This window comes from Argopecten irradians, chromosome 15, assembly GCF_041381155.1.
Source record: "Argopecten irradians isolate NY chromosome 15, Ai_NY, whole genome shotgun sequence".
Classification (NCBI taxonomy): Eukaryota; Metazoa; Mollusca; class Bivalvia; order Pectinida; family Pectinidae; genus Argopecten; species Argopecten irradians.
In genome coordinates, this window is record NC_091148.1 from 11,224,492 (window position 1) to 11,238,103 (window position 13,612).

A 13,612-nucleotide genomic window follows, 5' to 3' on the forward strand; every position below is an offset into this window, starting at 1 on the left:
ATGTTCCAGGGAAAGTTTTACGAAGATATATAGTGTTGTCTTTCGATGATCGTATAATACGATTGACTTAAAAACGTGTTTGAAACCGTTTTATCTACAAATGTATGCTAACAAATCTTTGGTACAAAGGTATAATTAAGTCAAGTGTCAGTAGATCCCTGTGAAGTCAACTTTGCGCTACACCACATGGAGTCTAACCAATTGAGACAACTTTCCAGAGATTGCATTGGCTGTTGTTACAGAATGTTACAACATTTGAGGGAGGAGTCTAAACCGGACGCTTGAACGCAGTTCACTATATATCCCGAATGCTGGACAGTATCGCCTTCTATTGCTTGCTTCATCTTCATGTCAAACATTTACGAGTGTATTTTTAAGTTAGGAAAATGTTAAAGCATACAGTGCAATCCATAGCATATTTGAAACATCACGTTTCGTAACCTTCAAAATTTCCGATATTGTCGTAGTGCAATAGCCCAGATGATTTTATGGCTGTATATGTCCACAGAAAAGTATATTACATGGAACAGCTGGTGGTACGTGTATAGATAGTGAAATTAATGTATATAGAAACAGGCTAGTCGATATATGCAGACTAAGAAATTAAATTACTTAGTCTGTGTTCACAGAAAACAATGTGGGGATATATTTTCATGAACACCGGGTATGCGTTATGTATGACACCTGTAGAGTTGATTAACCTCGATCCCACCTTCATGGCATTCAGTTTAATTGTGTAATTTGAGAGGGAAGGAGCGAGGGGATTGTACCAAGATAATTATATATACAATTAAATTGTGAACAATTTGCATTGGTGTAAGTTTTATATAGACGTAGTGGAATGCTCCTCCGTTTTTTGGTGTATTGGACTAAGTCTAGTGTTGTTCTACAACATGTACTAGCGCTGTGAAAACATCTATCGACTTCATGAATGAATGCAGTGATTAAATACACCCCAACAGTTCGTTGATCAGACAGGCGACCTAGTATGTTTTGTTCGGAGCTCGTACATGTGTAGCTAATTTACCATGATGTCATATCGTTTGTGTGCCATACGGCAATATGTGGTACTTGCAGTTAATTTCCTAAACTTATTTTTGTGTGGCGGATTTCCGTTTAATATGTCCGTTTTAAATCTGGAGTTTCTTCGTTTTTTTGGGGAAAGTAAAGCACAAACGGCTCTTGTCCAAGCCGTTACGACCGGCATATTGGATTTAGCTGGTAAGTATAATATCGTTTATCTATTCTTTTTTATTTGTCTTTAATTATTCGATGTATGGTAAACAAACCGAAAAAAGTGACTTCTAATTATTATTTGGACGTTTTATCGACCACTATATTACATATATCACATTGTTAGCGTGTACACGTTGTTAGATTTGATATGGGGCAGTATTTTCTAGCGTTGTACCAAACAAAAGGTTACGCCGCCAAATTTAATGGCACATATATATTATGTATGAGTCTCCTACAGTACACTTAGTTGACAAAACGAAAGCAAGCATAAAATGTATTGATTTAAAGTAAAATGGGGATTTTTGCAGTGTATCAAACTTTTTTGTCTTTATCAACAGACCTCGGATTCCCGTTGACCAGATAAATAGCTTTTAAAATAAGTATGTGGACGTTTTGTCACTCACCATAGTTTGTTTGTTTGTTTGATTAATTTACGTCCAACCAACAGCTATGGTCATGTAAGGACGGCCTTCCATGTACGTGTATGCTGTGTGTTGCATGTATGTTGTGCGGGGTGCGTGTTTCACTCACCATAGTATAATCTTCGTATACGTAGTGTGTATACGGTGTTATGTGTGGAACATAATGTGTTTTCTAATGTGTACTATACAAACTAAAGGCGTTGGGCCGTCCACTTGATATAGTATGTGTGTCTTCTACAGTACACCTAGTGCGGTATGCAGGCAGTCTAATACACGTGTGCATTACTAGTACTGTTCCACGCTCTCATACATGTATCAGTCATTGACAATGTTAATACAAAAACATGATATATATCGATCTTTGACAAAATTAATGTATTGATTTAGAGTTAAATGTGCGTTAATGTTCTTACTGAAAAAAAGAGCTTTCAGTTCAGTGTATATGTTGACAAATTGAAAATATCAAAGATTTAAATTTTACATCGACAAATAGAAGAAAAAAAATAGTTGATATTGAATTTTGGCAGTAGAAGCATTGATTTGTTTGCATGCATTTACCGTGCCGCTAGCTGACAGAAATTCTTGTCCAAATTGCAAACTTTCAACTATTAACGGCTTAAATTACCCTGCCATCAACTGACTAGAAAATTCTGGTCATAATATTACGCTATAACCATTGTGAACGTCTTTTATAAACTTTAGGTAAAGGATTATAAATTATGACACTTCAGAAATTTGTCTAATTGATAAGTATAAAGTTATTTAGTTGGCCACATAATTACTATGGATTGAACAGCTTGCGAAACGTCGCGAGACGAGTTTCAATGAACGGGATTTATCTTTAATTTCAAAACAAATATTGATAACGGGAGGCGTTAATAATTTTCATGTTAAGAGAATTAATTTACAATCGGAACTTTCTTTAAAAACATGCTGCTGCAGATTTTAAATTCCGAACTATTTAAATTGTGAAAATTTGGAAACGAAAAGTAGAGGTATGACAATATTTTATTTTATATCTATATACAACGCGACTACCATTTGGATATTGTCAGATTCTTTATCAAATGGAGTAATAATAAGGATATGTATTCAATCGGATTGGATAACATCTCATTTGACGTCACGTTATGGTGACCTTTCAACTTAGCCAATTAAGGTATTTCGTTTTGGGAGGCCGCGGTACGTTTGTTTGTTTGTTTGATTAATTAACGTCCTATTATCAGCTATGGCCATGTAAGGAAGGCCTCCAATGTATGTTGTGTGTTGCGTGTATGTTGTGCGAGTTGCGTGTTTTGGGAGACAGCGGTATATTCATGTAGTTTTTTCTTGTATAGTGGAACTGTTGCCCTTTTTATAGTGATATATCACTGAAGAATGCCGCTGAAGACACCAAGCAACACACCCCACCCGGTCACATTATACTGACAACGAGCGAACCAGTCGTTTAACTGTCGCCATGTAAAAAGTGGGATTTTGATATTATGTCATTATGGATCACTGAAAAAATGTCAAATTAGAAATTGATTTATTTATATTTATTTTCCAGGTATTATTTGTGGACAAGTTATCAATAGATACGGAGTGAGGATAGCAGGAATGTGTGGAGGGTTGCTGATTTTTCTGGGACTTTCTTTATCATTCTTCGCCACAAGTATTCCATATCTTATCGTTTCAATCGGCGTTATCGCAGGTACTTTTCTTTATAAAAACATTTATGTAGTATTGTGAAAATATTAATATGTCCCAAGGTTAGATGACCCTGGCATTAACGCACTTGTTTGATTTAATGCACGTCATAATAACAACCAGGCTCATTTCAGGAAGACCTTCCATGTATGTAGTTTGTCGCGTGTGTAACAAAAGCATCCGTTAGTGAATTTTTCTCATAACTTATAAAAAGACTATTCGGTTCAAATATTAGATATGTAAATCAAGATTCATCAGAGTCTGATCACATCGAAGTTACTAGACTTTGTATAGTAGTGAGAATGCATTAATTATACTTTGTATAGTAGTGAGAATGCATTAATAAGTATTCTTTCTCATATTTTTTGTGTGTGGGAATTTAAAACGTGTTGTTTTTTACGACGGTTCTACGGTTCGGTTCATTTGGTCTGATTTATTAGATTAACGTGGTACTGGCATATCAATAAATATTTCTAGGTGTTATGTATCAAAAATAATTTTCTTCACACCAGGTTTCGGCTTTTCATTAACCTTCGGCTCCTGTTTTACATCCGTCGGTGAATATTTCAACGGAAGAGCGAAATTGATTGCGATATCGGTGATTGGGATAGGAGCAGGATGTGGGTCGATGGTTTTCCCTTACCTTATGGCGTATCTGATTGAGGTATATGGATGGCGCGGGTGTGTTCTGCTGGTAGGCGGTTTAATGGGGAATATGGTCTGCTTTTTTGCTGTCTGCAAGCCAAAGTCAGTCGGCGTGGTAACCCTTAACTTTGACGATCCAGTTAACTTGCGTCAGCCTATGCATGAAAGAGATGTCACATACGACATACAGCTACCTCATCAACCACAGGAACACAGAAACCAAACTGATCAGTCTTTACACGAAATAAACATTAAATCTACTACAAATAAACAATACATTGGTATAGAAAAGTTAAAGTTGTTGTGTAAAAATATGAATTTTATCATTTTTATATTTGGAATTTCGTTAAAGATTTCGTCTTTCATTTCATCGTTGATATACATGTTGGAAAGTCAGACCAATGAAAAACATTTAACATTTATGCCCTCATTAATGACCTCAATGATATCACCTGTGCCATTTATGGTTGCACGAGGGTCCACAATGATTGATGAATAGTACTTCATACAAATTATGGAGTTATGTGCTAAGGAGAACCAATTCCACCATTGGAAGAATGTGCATCTGGTGTAATTTCCATTATGCCGGAGAAGTCTGAAACAGCATATACATACGATATGTTAGAATCTGAAAGGGATCCCACATCTCTGAACCTGTTGTTTCTGATATGAACTCTGGTCATGGATGGGTCATAAAAGGCTAGAACAACACTGGTAATGCAGTGTCACATGAGCTCATCGGCATCGAAAACGTCGATCTGGCTTTCGACGAATTGGATACTGATATCTTGAGTACTCTGATTCGGACTCCATGTACCAGCTACCAGATATGCCGAGTCTCTTCAGTGGATAGGTCAGTGAGGCGAGAAAGCACGCACAATGATAATGGTTATCATTGAGAACCAGTGAAAGACATATTATTTAGTGACATTGTAGTAACCATCTGACATTTTGCTTATGCTATGCACAGGAAATAAACAATGAATGTGCTCATTTTCAAAGACACAAACACTTTGGGAACTGTTAATGATATTAACGGAAACACAGGCTTAGCTTAGGTTACATTTGTTACGCTATCAGTAGGTGTTGTGTTATTTTTGAGACGATGCTAATCTACAAAATTGAGGGTATAACAATAATTCTTTTTTTTGCATTTCTATATATTTTTGATGTTGTTTTTGAATTTACTGATTGATAGGAGTTTAAATAACTGATTACGAGTAATAATTTGTTGTTGGGAAACATTTCTGCTGCGTCAAGCCAAGTACGAAAAATTTGCTGAAAAATCACCATTTTTGAGCTTAAAAGATTATTTTATTTATTTCTTCCGCACAAATCACTACACATATTGGATTATTTGGTCCTGATATGTATTTGTCGTTCTATTGTGGTCATTTTGATACCACATTTGTCTACTTTAGTTGAAAAATATCAGTGTTAGGACTATTCTTCATTTTTTAGTGAAATTCGAGATGGTGGCCATCTTGATGACGTCATAACCGGAACCTATACAATGTTAACATTGGTTTTTGTTGTTGTTGTTGTTTAAACTGATTGATAAGTGGTCAAAAAACTTATTAGAAATAATAGATTGTTGTTGGGAAACATTTTTGCTGCGTCAAACAAAATATGAAAAATTTGCTGAAAAATCACCATTTTTGAGCTTTAAATCCGTTTTTTTCATTTCCTGCGTAGAAATCACAACATATATTGGATTTTTTGGTCCTGATATGTATTTGTTGTTCTAATGTGGTCATTTTGATACCTCATTTGTCTACTTCGGTTGAAAAATGTTAATGTTATGACTATTTTTCAATTTTTAGTGAAATTCGAGATGGCGGCCATCTTGATGACGTCATAACCGGAAGTTCATCCCAACTTATGCAATGTTAACATTTGGATTTGTGATCAGTGGGTCATAAGGGTTCAGAAAAATATTGGTTCGGAGGTTTGGGGGGGGGGGGGTGCATGTGGGACCCTCCTAGCCCATGGCCTGTATATTCCTACAATAATTAACATATGCCGATATTATTATAATTAAAATGATCATATTTACAAAGATACACCATTATAATTAACCTGTAAAGTTAACGTTACACAGTGCAATGTAAAGTACACACCGCAGACATGAGAGGATGTCCTTACATGATGACACTAGCTGTTAATAATAACATGTCCATTTCTTGTAACATTATTTAATAAAAATATTTTCAGAGATTGTTATATAACATATTTTAATGATTGAATATAGAATATCTATGATGAAATACTCTTACAACATATTAAAAGATATTCTGGACCAACTTTATTATTCGGGAGTTACCTTCCCTGTATTCCTTTTTTTCGACACAAGAAGGCAGTGTAAAAACTAAAGATTTCTTTCAAACAAAGACGTGTTCATTACAATGTCTTTTCTGTATAATGTGTTACGCTAGGAAAATTTAAACAGTAAATATGAGTGGTGATATCACCATATCTGACCCAAATTCCATTGGGATTTCCTGGTTTGATTTTCACATATATCAAATATTCACATACAATGGATACTTTTGTAGATTAATGATTTTGTCTGTCAGAGATATTTTGATACAGATGTGTTGCGATTGATTTTCCAGGCAAGTTTGAATTCCTTTTTTAACTATCTTTGTAACAAATAATTAGGTTGTGTCATCGTTATCAGCTCTTGATTGGTTGCTATCAGATCTTCTGTAGGGCAAATTTCATCCACTCAGCTCAATTACAGATAGTACATGCAGTGTCATCAGAATATTGTTCATTTGTCTTCTTCCAACGCTTGTATTAATAATTGCTGGAAAAGAAAATACTATTTAAGATTCATTTTCCTATAACTGAAGTATAATCTCACATTCACAATATAAAATCCAGTTATGCTATTACATATACATGTATACCTGGTAGTCTGATATAGCTTGTCCTGGTTAGAGGTAAGAATGGATTTCATAAGTTAACAAAGACTAGTTCAGATATTTCAAATCTAAAAACAAGTACATTTTGTACAGTAATAGTATGTAGATTGTTCTGTTTTGCACCTTATACTTGTAATATACAAAACCCTGAATGTACATTTATGAACGAGGTATAATTCAGTTGAAGTGCAGATGATACAGGTAAGCTAATTCGAATGCCTGTATAAATTCTACATTTTAATCTTTTTCAAACAAATTTAAGCGGAAAACCCCTATATAAACTTGATAAATGCCAGGCCTAGTGCATGTATTGTATTCAAGTTATCAATTAGAATCAGTTCCCTTGCTGAATAAGTTCCCTTATGTTTAATTCACAGGTCTGGTAAAATTTGAACATATTTTGCCTTTTTCAGAAATCATCTACATCGTACTGATATAAGCCTACATGTATTATGCAACAGTATACATGTATATTTACATCATATCTAGCTGATACATTTACAAGCGTTGTGTTGACATTCCAGGTCGTTCCATTGAATTTTGAATAATGTTTGACATTAGAAAACATACAATTATAGAATTGATTTTTTGATGTCTTGAATATGTTAAGTGACCTAACCAAGGATCACAACCAAGAGGCACCCACTAAAAAATTCAATGTTTTATTAACATTTTCTCAATCAATGTGAAATGACAATTTTTTATTGATGTTTTTTACATATTCAATTGTTCTATTTAAAACCATTTTGACAAACATTTACATCAAATATCAATATCATCATCAGCAGCAGCATCATCATCACAATCATATATCGATCTCAGTCATGATTTCCATGTTAGCCTAATGGGCCTAAATTGTACTGTAACGATGTAAGCTGAACGGTAGAATCACTTAAATCAGAACATGCGAAATTCAATGGTTTGTCAGACATTGAGACAAACGTTAATTACACTGTACGTTTATGATAGACTAGTTTTAGGCAAATTTGACCTGAATTACAAGATTCCATTGAAAATAATATTTATACAATGTATTTGCAAGTTTTTAACTTCACTACTCTCAAGTCCGGCAGTGTTGATGGATTCCATAATCGTTGACCACGAGGTGTTTTGCTGTTTGCTGAATGTGCCAGTATTGTGAATAATTTTCAGTTGATTCTAACTTTTAACAACTGACTAGTATCAAGACCAGTATCCTGTTTCATATTTCACACAATGACAGTGCCATAAATCGTTAATATACAATGGTAAAGACGATGACTTGCCAATGCATAGAGTTCCGCCATGTCGTAAAATATACCGAGAGGATTATTTTAAACCAAATAAAGTTTGTTTTTCTAACTTAAGATTAGTGATTTGATAATATTTTTCATAATATATGCAAAATAACTTGTGTAAGTACCATCTGCTTTCTACGACCTCAAATTTTGGAAGCAGGACGGCATGGACAGATTCACGTCAAAAGTTCACTTCCATACATCCTCAAGTCCCTTTATCAGTAAGTACATGTAATATGGTTAGACATTAAATGTCCATTTTAATGATTTTTGTTTGATATGTGCACTTGTACTGTTTCCATATCTGTAACCAAGTACCTTGTTTTCAAAACAGTCAGAAAAATATTGATTTTCCTATACTAAGATATATTTTCCAGATGATACACACAGATGAAAAAGACCAGTTATTCCCCTAAATGGCACCAGTTGTACATGTAAACATCCGGTTTCCCAGTTCAGACAGCGCTAAAAGTTTTCAAAGGCTTTAAACTTGTAAATTATTGGTTTTGATTTGTGTAGTGGATCTATATATATGTGACTCCGGTCAAATTAATTAATTATCGGTCAGAGCCGTTAGTAGTAAAATATTACTTAACAGACGACTAAATTTAGACTCCCCTTTCTTCCTAACGTCTCCCTTGACACCTTTTGGCCTTCGGTTGAGCGCTCGCCCCTTTGTGGAAGGCTCTTGGCTCTGTCCCCTGGCCGAAACACACCCTAGTCTATAAAAGTGGTAGTTTCTGCTACTGCTTAGTGCTGGGTTCTAGCAATAAAGATCTGAGACAACTTGTTCTCCCGTAGGCAGCATAATGTGATCGGGTTCAGTGTGTTGTTTGATGACTTCGGCTGTTTCATTGATGTAAAGCTCTACACTGTATATAAAGGGTAAGAGTTCCAATTTACAAGAAGACAAAACTAATTTACCGCAGTCTCCCTAAACACTCACCGCACACTATACACAAGCTACACGCCGCATACATGGAGATACCGCCCAGACCCTGGCTGTTAATATGACGTTAATTTAATTTTAAAAAATTCAAAAAGAATTATATATACAGTGCAGAAAAATAAATATATTTGATCAGACTATCAAGATGTGGTTTCATTTTATATTTTAAGTGATATTAGTAATTTTATGGTGACTTCTGCAGATAGGTTTTCATATAAACATATACAAAAATATGTTTTGTAACTAAAGTTTATAAGGCATCATATTCTTTATCCGTGCCTTTGAATGTTTTTCGTAGCGTAATTCATCAAACCTTACGGTGTTCAATACATTACTGAAGATAAAATAACATATATGAGGATTTTTGCCAAGTTATGGCACAAATGGCAATATACTTACAAACTTCTTTTGTCTTCTGCTGGTCTGAATAAAGCAAAAATGTATATGATCACTGTTAACAAATTTAAAAAAATGTGTATATTCTCACGCCTTCCAAAAACGTTTGTCTACATTAATATGAATACAACGAAAACATGAATGAGGTCAAATGTATTTTAAGAATTTTTTGGGTTTTTTTTCACAATAGATAACCCAACTTTGCTTGTTTCTGAAACAATAAAATCAGTGAGCCTAGTATATAAACTTAAATGAATGATACCGTATCGACCAACGATAGCCGAAAATTGACGTAGTATAAATGTTTTTATTATGAGTAAAATTCCATTTCAATATTATGATTTCAATATTCACTCGAATATATACTGAACATCTTTTGATATTCATTCTTAAAAGATATCGTTTGATGACTGACGACAATATAATTTAACCAAAGCCTCCAATATTATAACGAAAACATTATGTAAAGCAGTTGATGGGACGCTTAGTGTAAGATTTGTCAGGTTTGTTTGTGGAGGAGTACCAGGAGAAAAACCACCGACCAGCGATCAATACCTGGCAACTGACTCATTTATGATTGGATCTCGCAACCAAAAGGTTGAGGGTTTGTGGTAATATACTGACAACCTTACCACTCCAAGTGGCCAACGAGATGATAATCGAACTTGATTATTACCTTTTCTAACAGCTTTTTCTTTAGGTGTGACGATGATGTATAATTCAGAATGTGTGGTTCCTATTCTGTTTGTGGCTTCACAAGTGAAGTTTCCACTATCACGAGGCTGTACATTTGTAATTGCTGCATCAAATGTCATCCAGATGTCTTCAATTAAAGGAATTCCTTTGAAAGGAAGCTCGGCTAAGTCATGGCGTCGACAAATTAGAACGTCAAGTTGTGGTTGATAGGTAACAGAGATAGGTATAGACATGTTGTCCCCAGCGTAAAAGGTAAATGTTCTGTTGTCGTTAGGAAACTTCATCTTCGGCTTTGCTGAAAGAAAATAATATGGCATTATCATTTAATAAATATGACATTTATTTAACATTTGAATTTTTAAACGCGTTAAAGACAAAATATTTCAAACCAAAAAACGTGACATTTTTTACACTCTGGTTGATATATCCCTGTCCACTTGACAGACAAATTTAAGATTTAAGATTAAATTAAGGCCAAAAAAATAGGGTCGGGGGATTTTTTTTCTTTTTTTTAGTGTCTTTCACTCTAAAATGATGGCCAGAACCGGAGTCTGGGATCGAAATCCCGACTTTATAATTGTTTTCGTAGAAATATTTGTATTCCCGGCTTTCTGAGAAAACTGGGGATAAATATATGAAAAAATAGGATCCAATGGCCATCTCATACTGATAATTCTGACAACATTTGACATTATAAACTATAGTAAACTTGACTCCCTCCCCAGTGGGGAACGTGAGACACCTGGGTCATATAATTCACAATTTTTGTAAAGGACGTCAAGACCTTTCAATCTATTAAAAGTATTTGATTCTACCAGTTCTGGAATTTCAGAATATTTTTAAAGTTTTACCCTATTCGACCTCTTTTGGCCCCACCCTCAGGCCCCTAGGGGGCGGGGACCATATAATTCATAATTTTGGTTCACCTTTGGCCATGGAAGGTTTCTGCAAAATTTCAACAAATTTGATTCAGTTGTTAAGTCGAAAAAGTAAATTGTTTATCGCCTTACGACGCACGACGCACAATGCACGATGACGGATAAAGGCAATTAGAAAAGGTCACTTGAGTCTCAGGTGACCTAAAAAGTCAGTTTCTGCCACTTCCGTACAATAACTGTAATAAATATTAACCGATTTTCTTCAAACTTGGTAACAAGGTTAAATGCCTTAAAGCCTGGCCAGGTTCGATCAACTCTTTCAGCGGGTGTTATTTATTAGACTTATGGCCCTTTAATTTACTACAAATGTCATTTTTGTGCAGTTTCTATGTAATAACTATCAAATGTTAAAACTTAAAAACACTTAAAGTAAAATACCTTTGGGGCTTAGCAAAGTTCGATCGGCACTTTTGGCAGGTCTTAATTAGCAGAGTTATGGCCCTTTGATTTAATAAAAAAAAATCATTTCTGCCACTTCCGTACAATAACTGTAATAAATATTATCGGATTTTCTTCAAACTTGATAACAAAGTTAAATGTCTTGCTTCCGAATAAGACTTCAGTTTATTTTTTCATGTTTCAACCAAGGTTAAACCTAACCTCAAAAATGTTTACGTTTGTTCCCTTGTCGGACATGAGTATGTAATATTACTCTGCAGGTAGGGTGGTAAACCTGTACTTGCTGCCCCTATTGCTTGTGTAAAAGGCGACCAATATAGGATTTATCTTTCCTCTTTTTACTAACTGATTTTATTTCTTCCAACACCTCCCTTGACACCGCCTCACTTTTGGCCTTCTGTTGTGTCGTCCCATTCCGTTTATATGAAGCACCAAGCAGGAGCAGAAACTATCACTTTAATAGACTACGTTACTTGTGTCTAGGTCAGAAGACATAACCCAGAGCCACAGGGAGGAGAGCTCAAACCGAGGTTAAAACTGATGCAGTCAGAGAAGGAATAGAAAAACAATATTCTAAATTTAGTCGTATTTCACGACTCTGTGGTTTCGAGTTTAAAATTGTATGGTCTAAGCCTTTTTCTATTAAATATATTAAAAATATTTGAAGTGTTTGATATCTTTTTCTTCGACTCTTAGTTTTAAACTTGACATTTACATCGCATTTTGTAAAGTTTATATGGGCAAAGTTATTAAATATCAAATCTAAATATTGATTTTTTCACGTGTACACGTTTAAAATAGCTCGGAAATCTCCTAAGTAATCCAATTCATTCCGATATGTATAGGTATTGCGATGTTGGTCACGTGATATGACACGGGTAGCTCCGATCGAAAAAAAGAGTTCCATCACGTGACTGACATCGACAGTAACCATATAGATATTTCATGTGACATTTACCACTATGTCAATAGTATGTTGGTGCTTTTATGGATCTGAACCATCATTAAGAGCATCCACATTCACACATTGTATGTTTTATGACACACAACTTTAAACAAGATCATGTTGTTGCTTACCGAATTCTGTTGAATAATAAAATTCGGAGAGAGTATTAGTCTGTACCAAGTGGTTTTCCTTATTCAATATTGAAACTGCATTATGTACTTCAATTCAAACTATGCTTTGAGAGACCTTATGTTAAGTTTTTTTAAGAAACGAAATAAGGCTTTACAAATTCATATACATAAAATTGCTACTTACAATATACACTCAGGTACAGGAATCTTTCATCTTTGCCTACGGAATTTTTGGCTATACAGGTATAGTTTCCAGCGTCTTTTGAACTGATATTGTGAATCGTGTATTTAATTTCCCCGACTTGTGGAGAGACAACATTCAATCGTCGGGGTTGCTCATTTCTGTGTTTGAAGGTCATAGATGTTGTCAAGGTGTTCCCATCAATTCTACAGATCACATCAAACTTTGATCCAGCATCGGCGTAGCCATGTGTTTCCATGGTGACCAGAGGATGGGCTGCAAGGATAAACAGAAGTAAAATATGTCTACAAAACGAAAATACCGCCATCCCCCAAAATATTTACTCACACAAACACATAGCATACAAGGAGGCCGTCCTTTAATATAAAACCAACATTTGTTTGATTTGAGTAACGTTCTATTAACATCCAGGGTCATGTAAGGACGGCCGCCCATGTATGCGGTGTGTAGCGTGTATGTAGTGCTGCATGTTTTGGGAGAATGTAACATATTCGTGCTCTGTCATTTTGTATAGTGAAACTCTTCGCTTTTTATAGTGCTATATTATTGAAGCAAGCCGACGAAGTCACATTTTACTGACAACGGGCGAACCAGTCGTCCCATTCCCTACAATCATTTTCTATGGTACGAGATATTTCTTCGACCTAACAATTAATAAATATTTTTATATTGCAATAAAAAGCAAGTGAAGTAAAATTCTTCGTTTGCGATTTCGTGCGCTTGCAATCTAATTAAAATACTTATACGATGCTCTACGAT

General features: G+C 34.9%; 1 protein-coding gene and 1 long non-coding RNA gene across 8 annotated transcripts in view; one reads left to right on the forward strand and one right to left on the reverse strand.

Annotated features, from left to right (window-relative positions):
* Window positions 1-122: 122 nt before the first annotated feature.
* Window positions 123-4,377, forward strand: LOC138308551 (uncharacterized). Its single transcript, XR_011206149.1, has 3 exons — window positions 123-1,221; window positions 3,208-3,351; window positions 3,860-4,377. It is a non-coding gene; the product is annotated as an uncharacterized lncRNA (long non-coding RNA).
* Window positions 4,378-6,274: 1,897 nt separating this feature from the next.
* The window catches only part of LOC138308547 (neural cell adhesion molecule 1-A-like), a 31,317-nt gene continuing 23,979 nt past the window's right edge, over window positions 6,275-13,612 (reverse strand). For 5 of the 7 annotated variants that reach the window (XM_069249585.1, XM_069249584.1, XM_069249586.1 and 2 more), the window contains 4 exons: window positions 12,836-13,108; window positions 10,218-10,532; window positions 9,545-9,568; window positions 6,275-6,816 (listed from right to left, as the gene is read on the reverse strand). In XM_069249585.1, coding sequence (XP_069105686.1) covers window positions 6,713-6,816; window positions 9,545-9,568; window positions 10,218-10,532; window positions 12,836-13,108 — 716 coding nt within the window. In that variant the 3' untranslated portion in view covers window positions 6,275-6,712. Of the gene's footprint in view, window positions 6,817-9,142; window positions 9,199-9,544; window positions 9,569-10,217; window positions 10,533-12,835; window positions 13,109-13,612 lie in introns of all 7 variants that reach the window. The other 2 variants (XM_069249583.1, XM_069249582.1) reach the window with 2 other exon arrangements.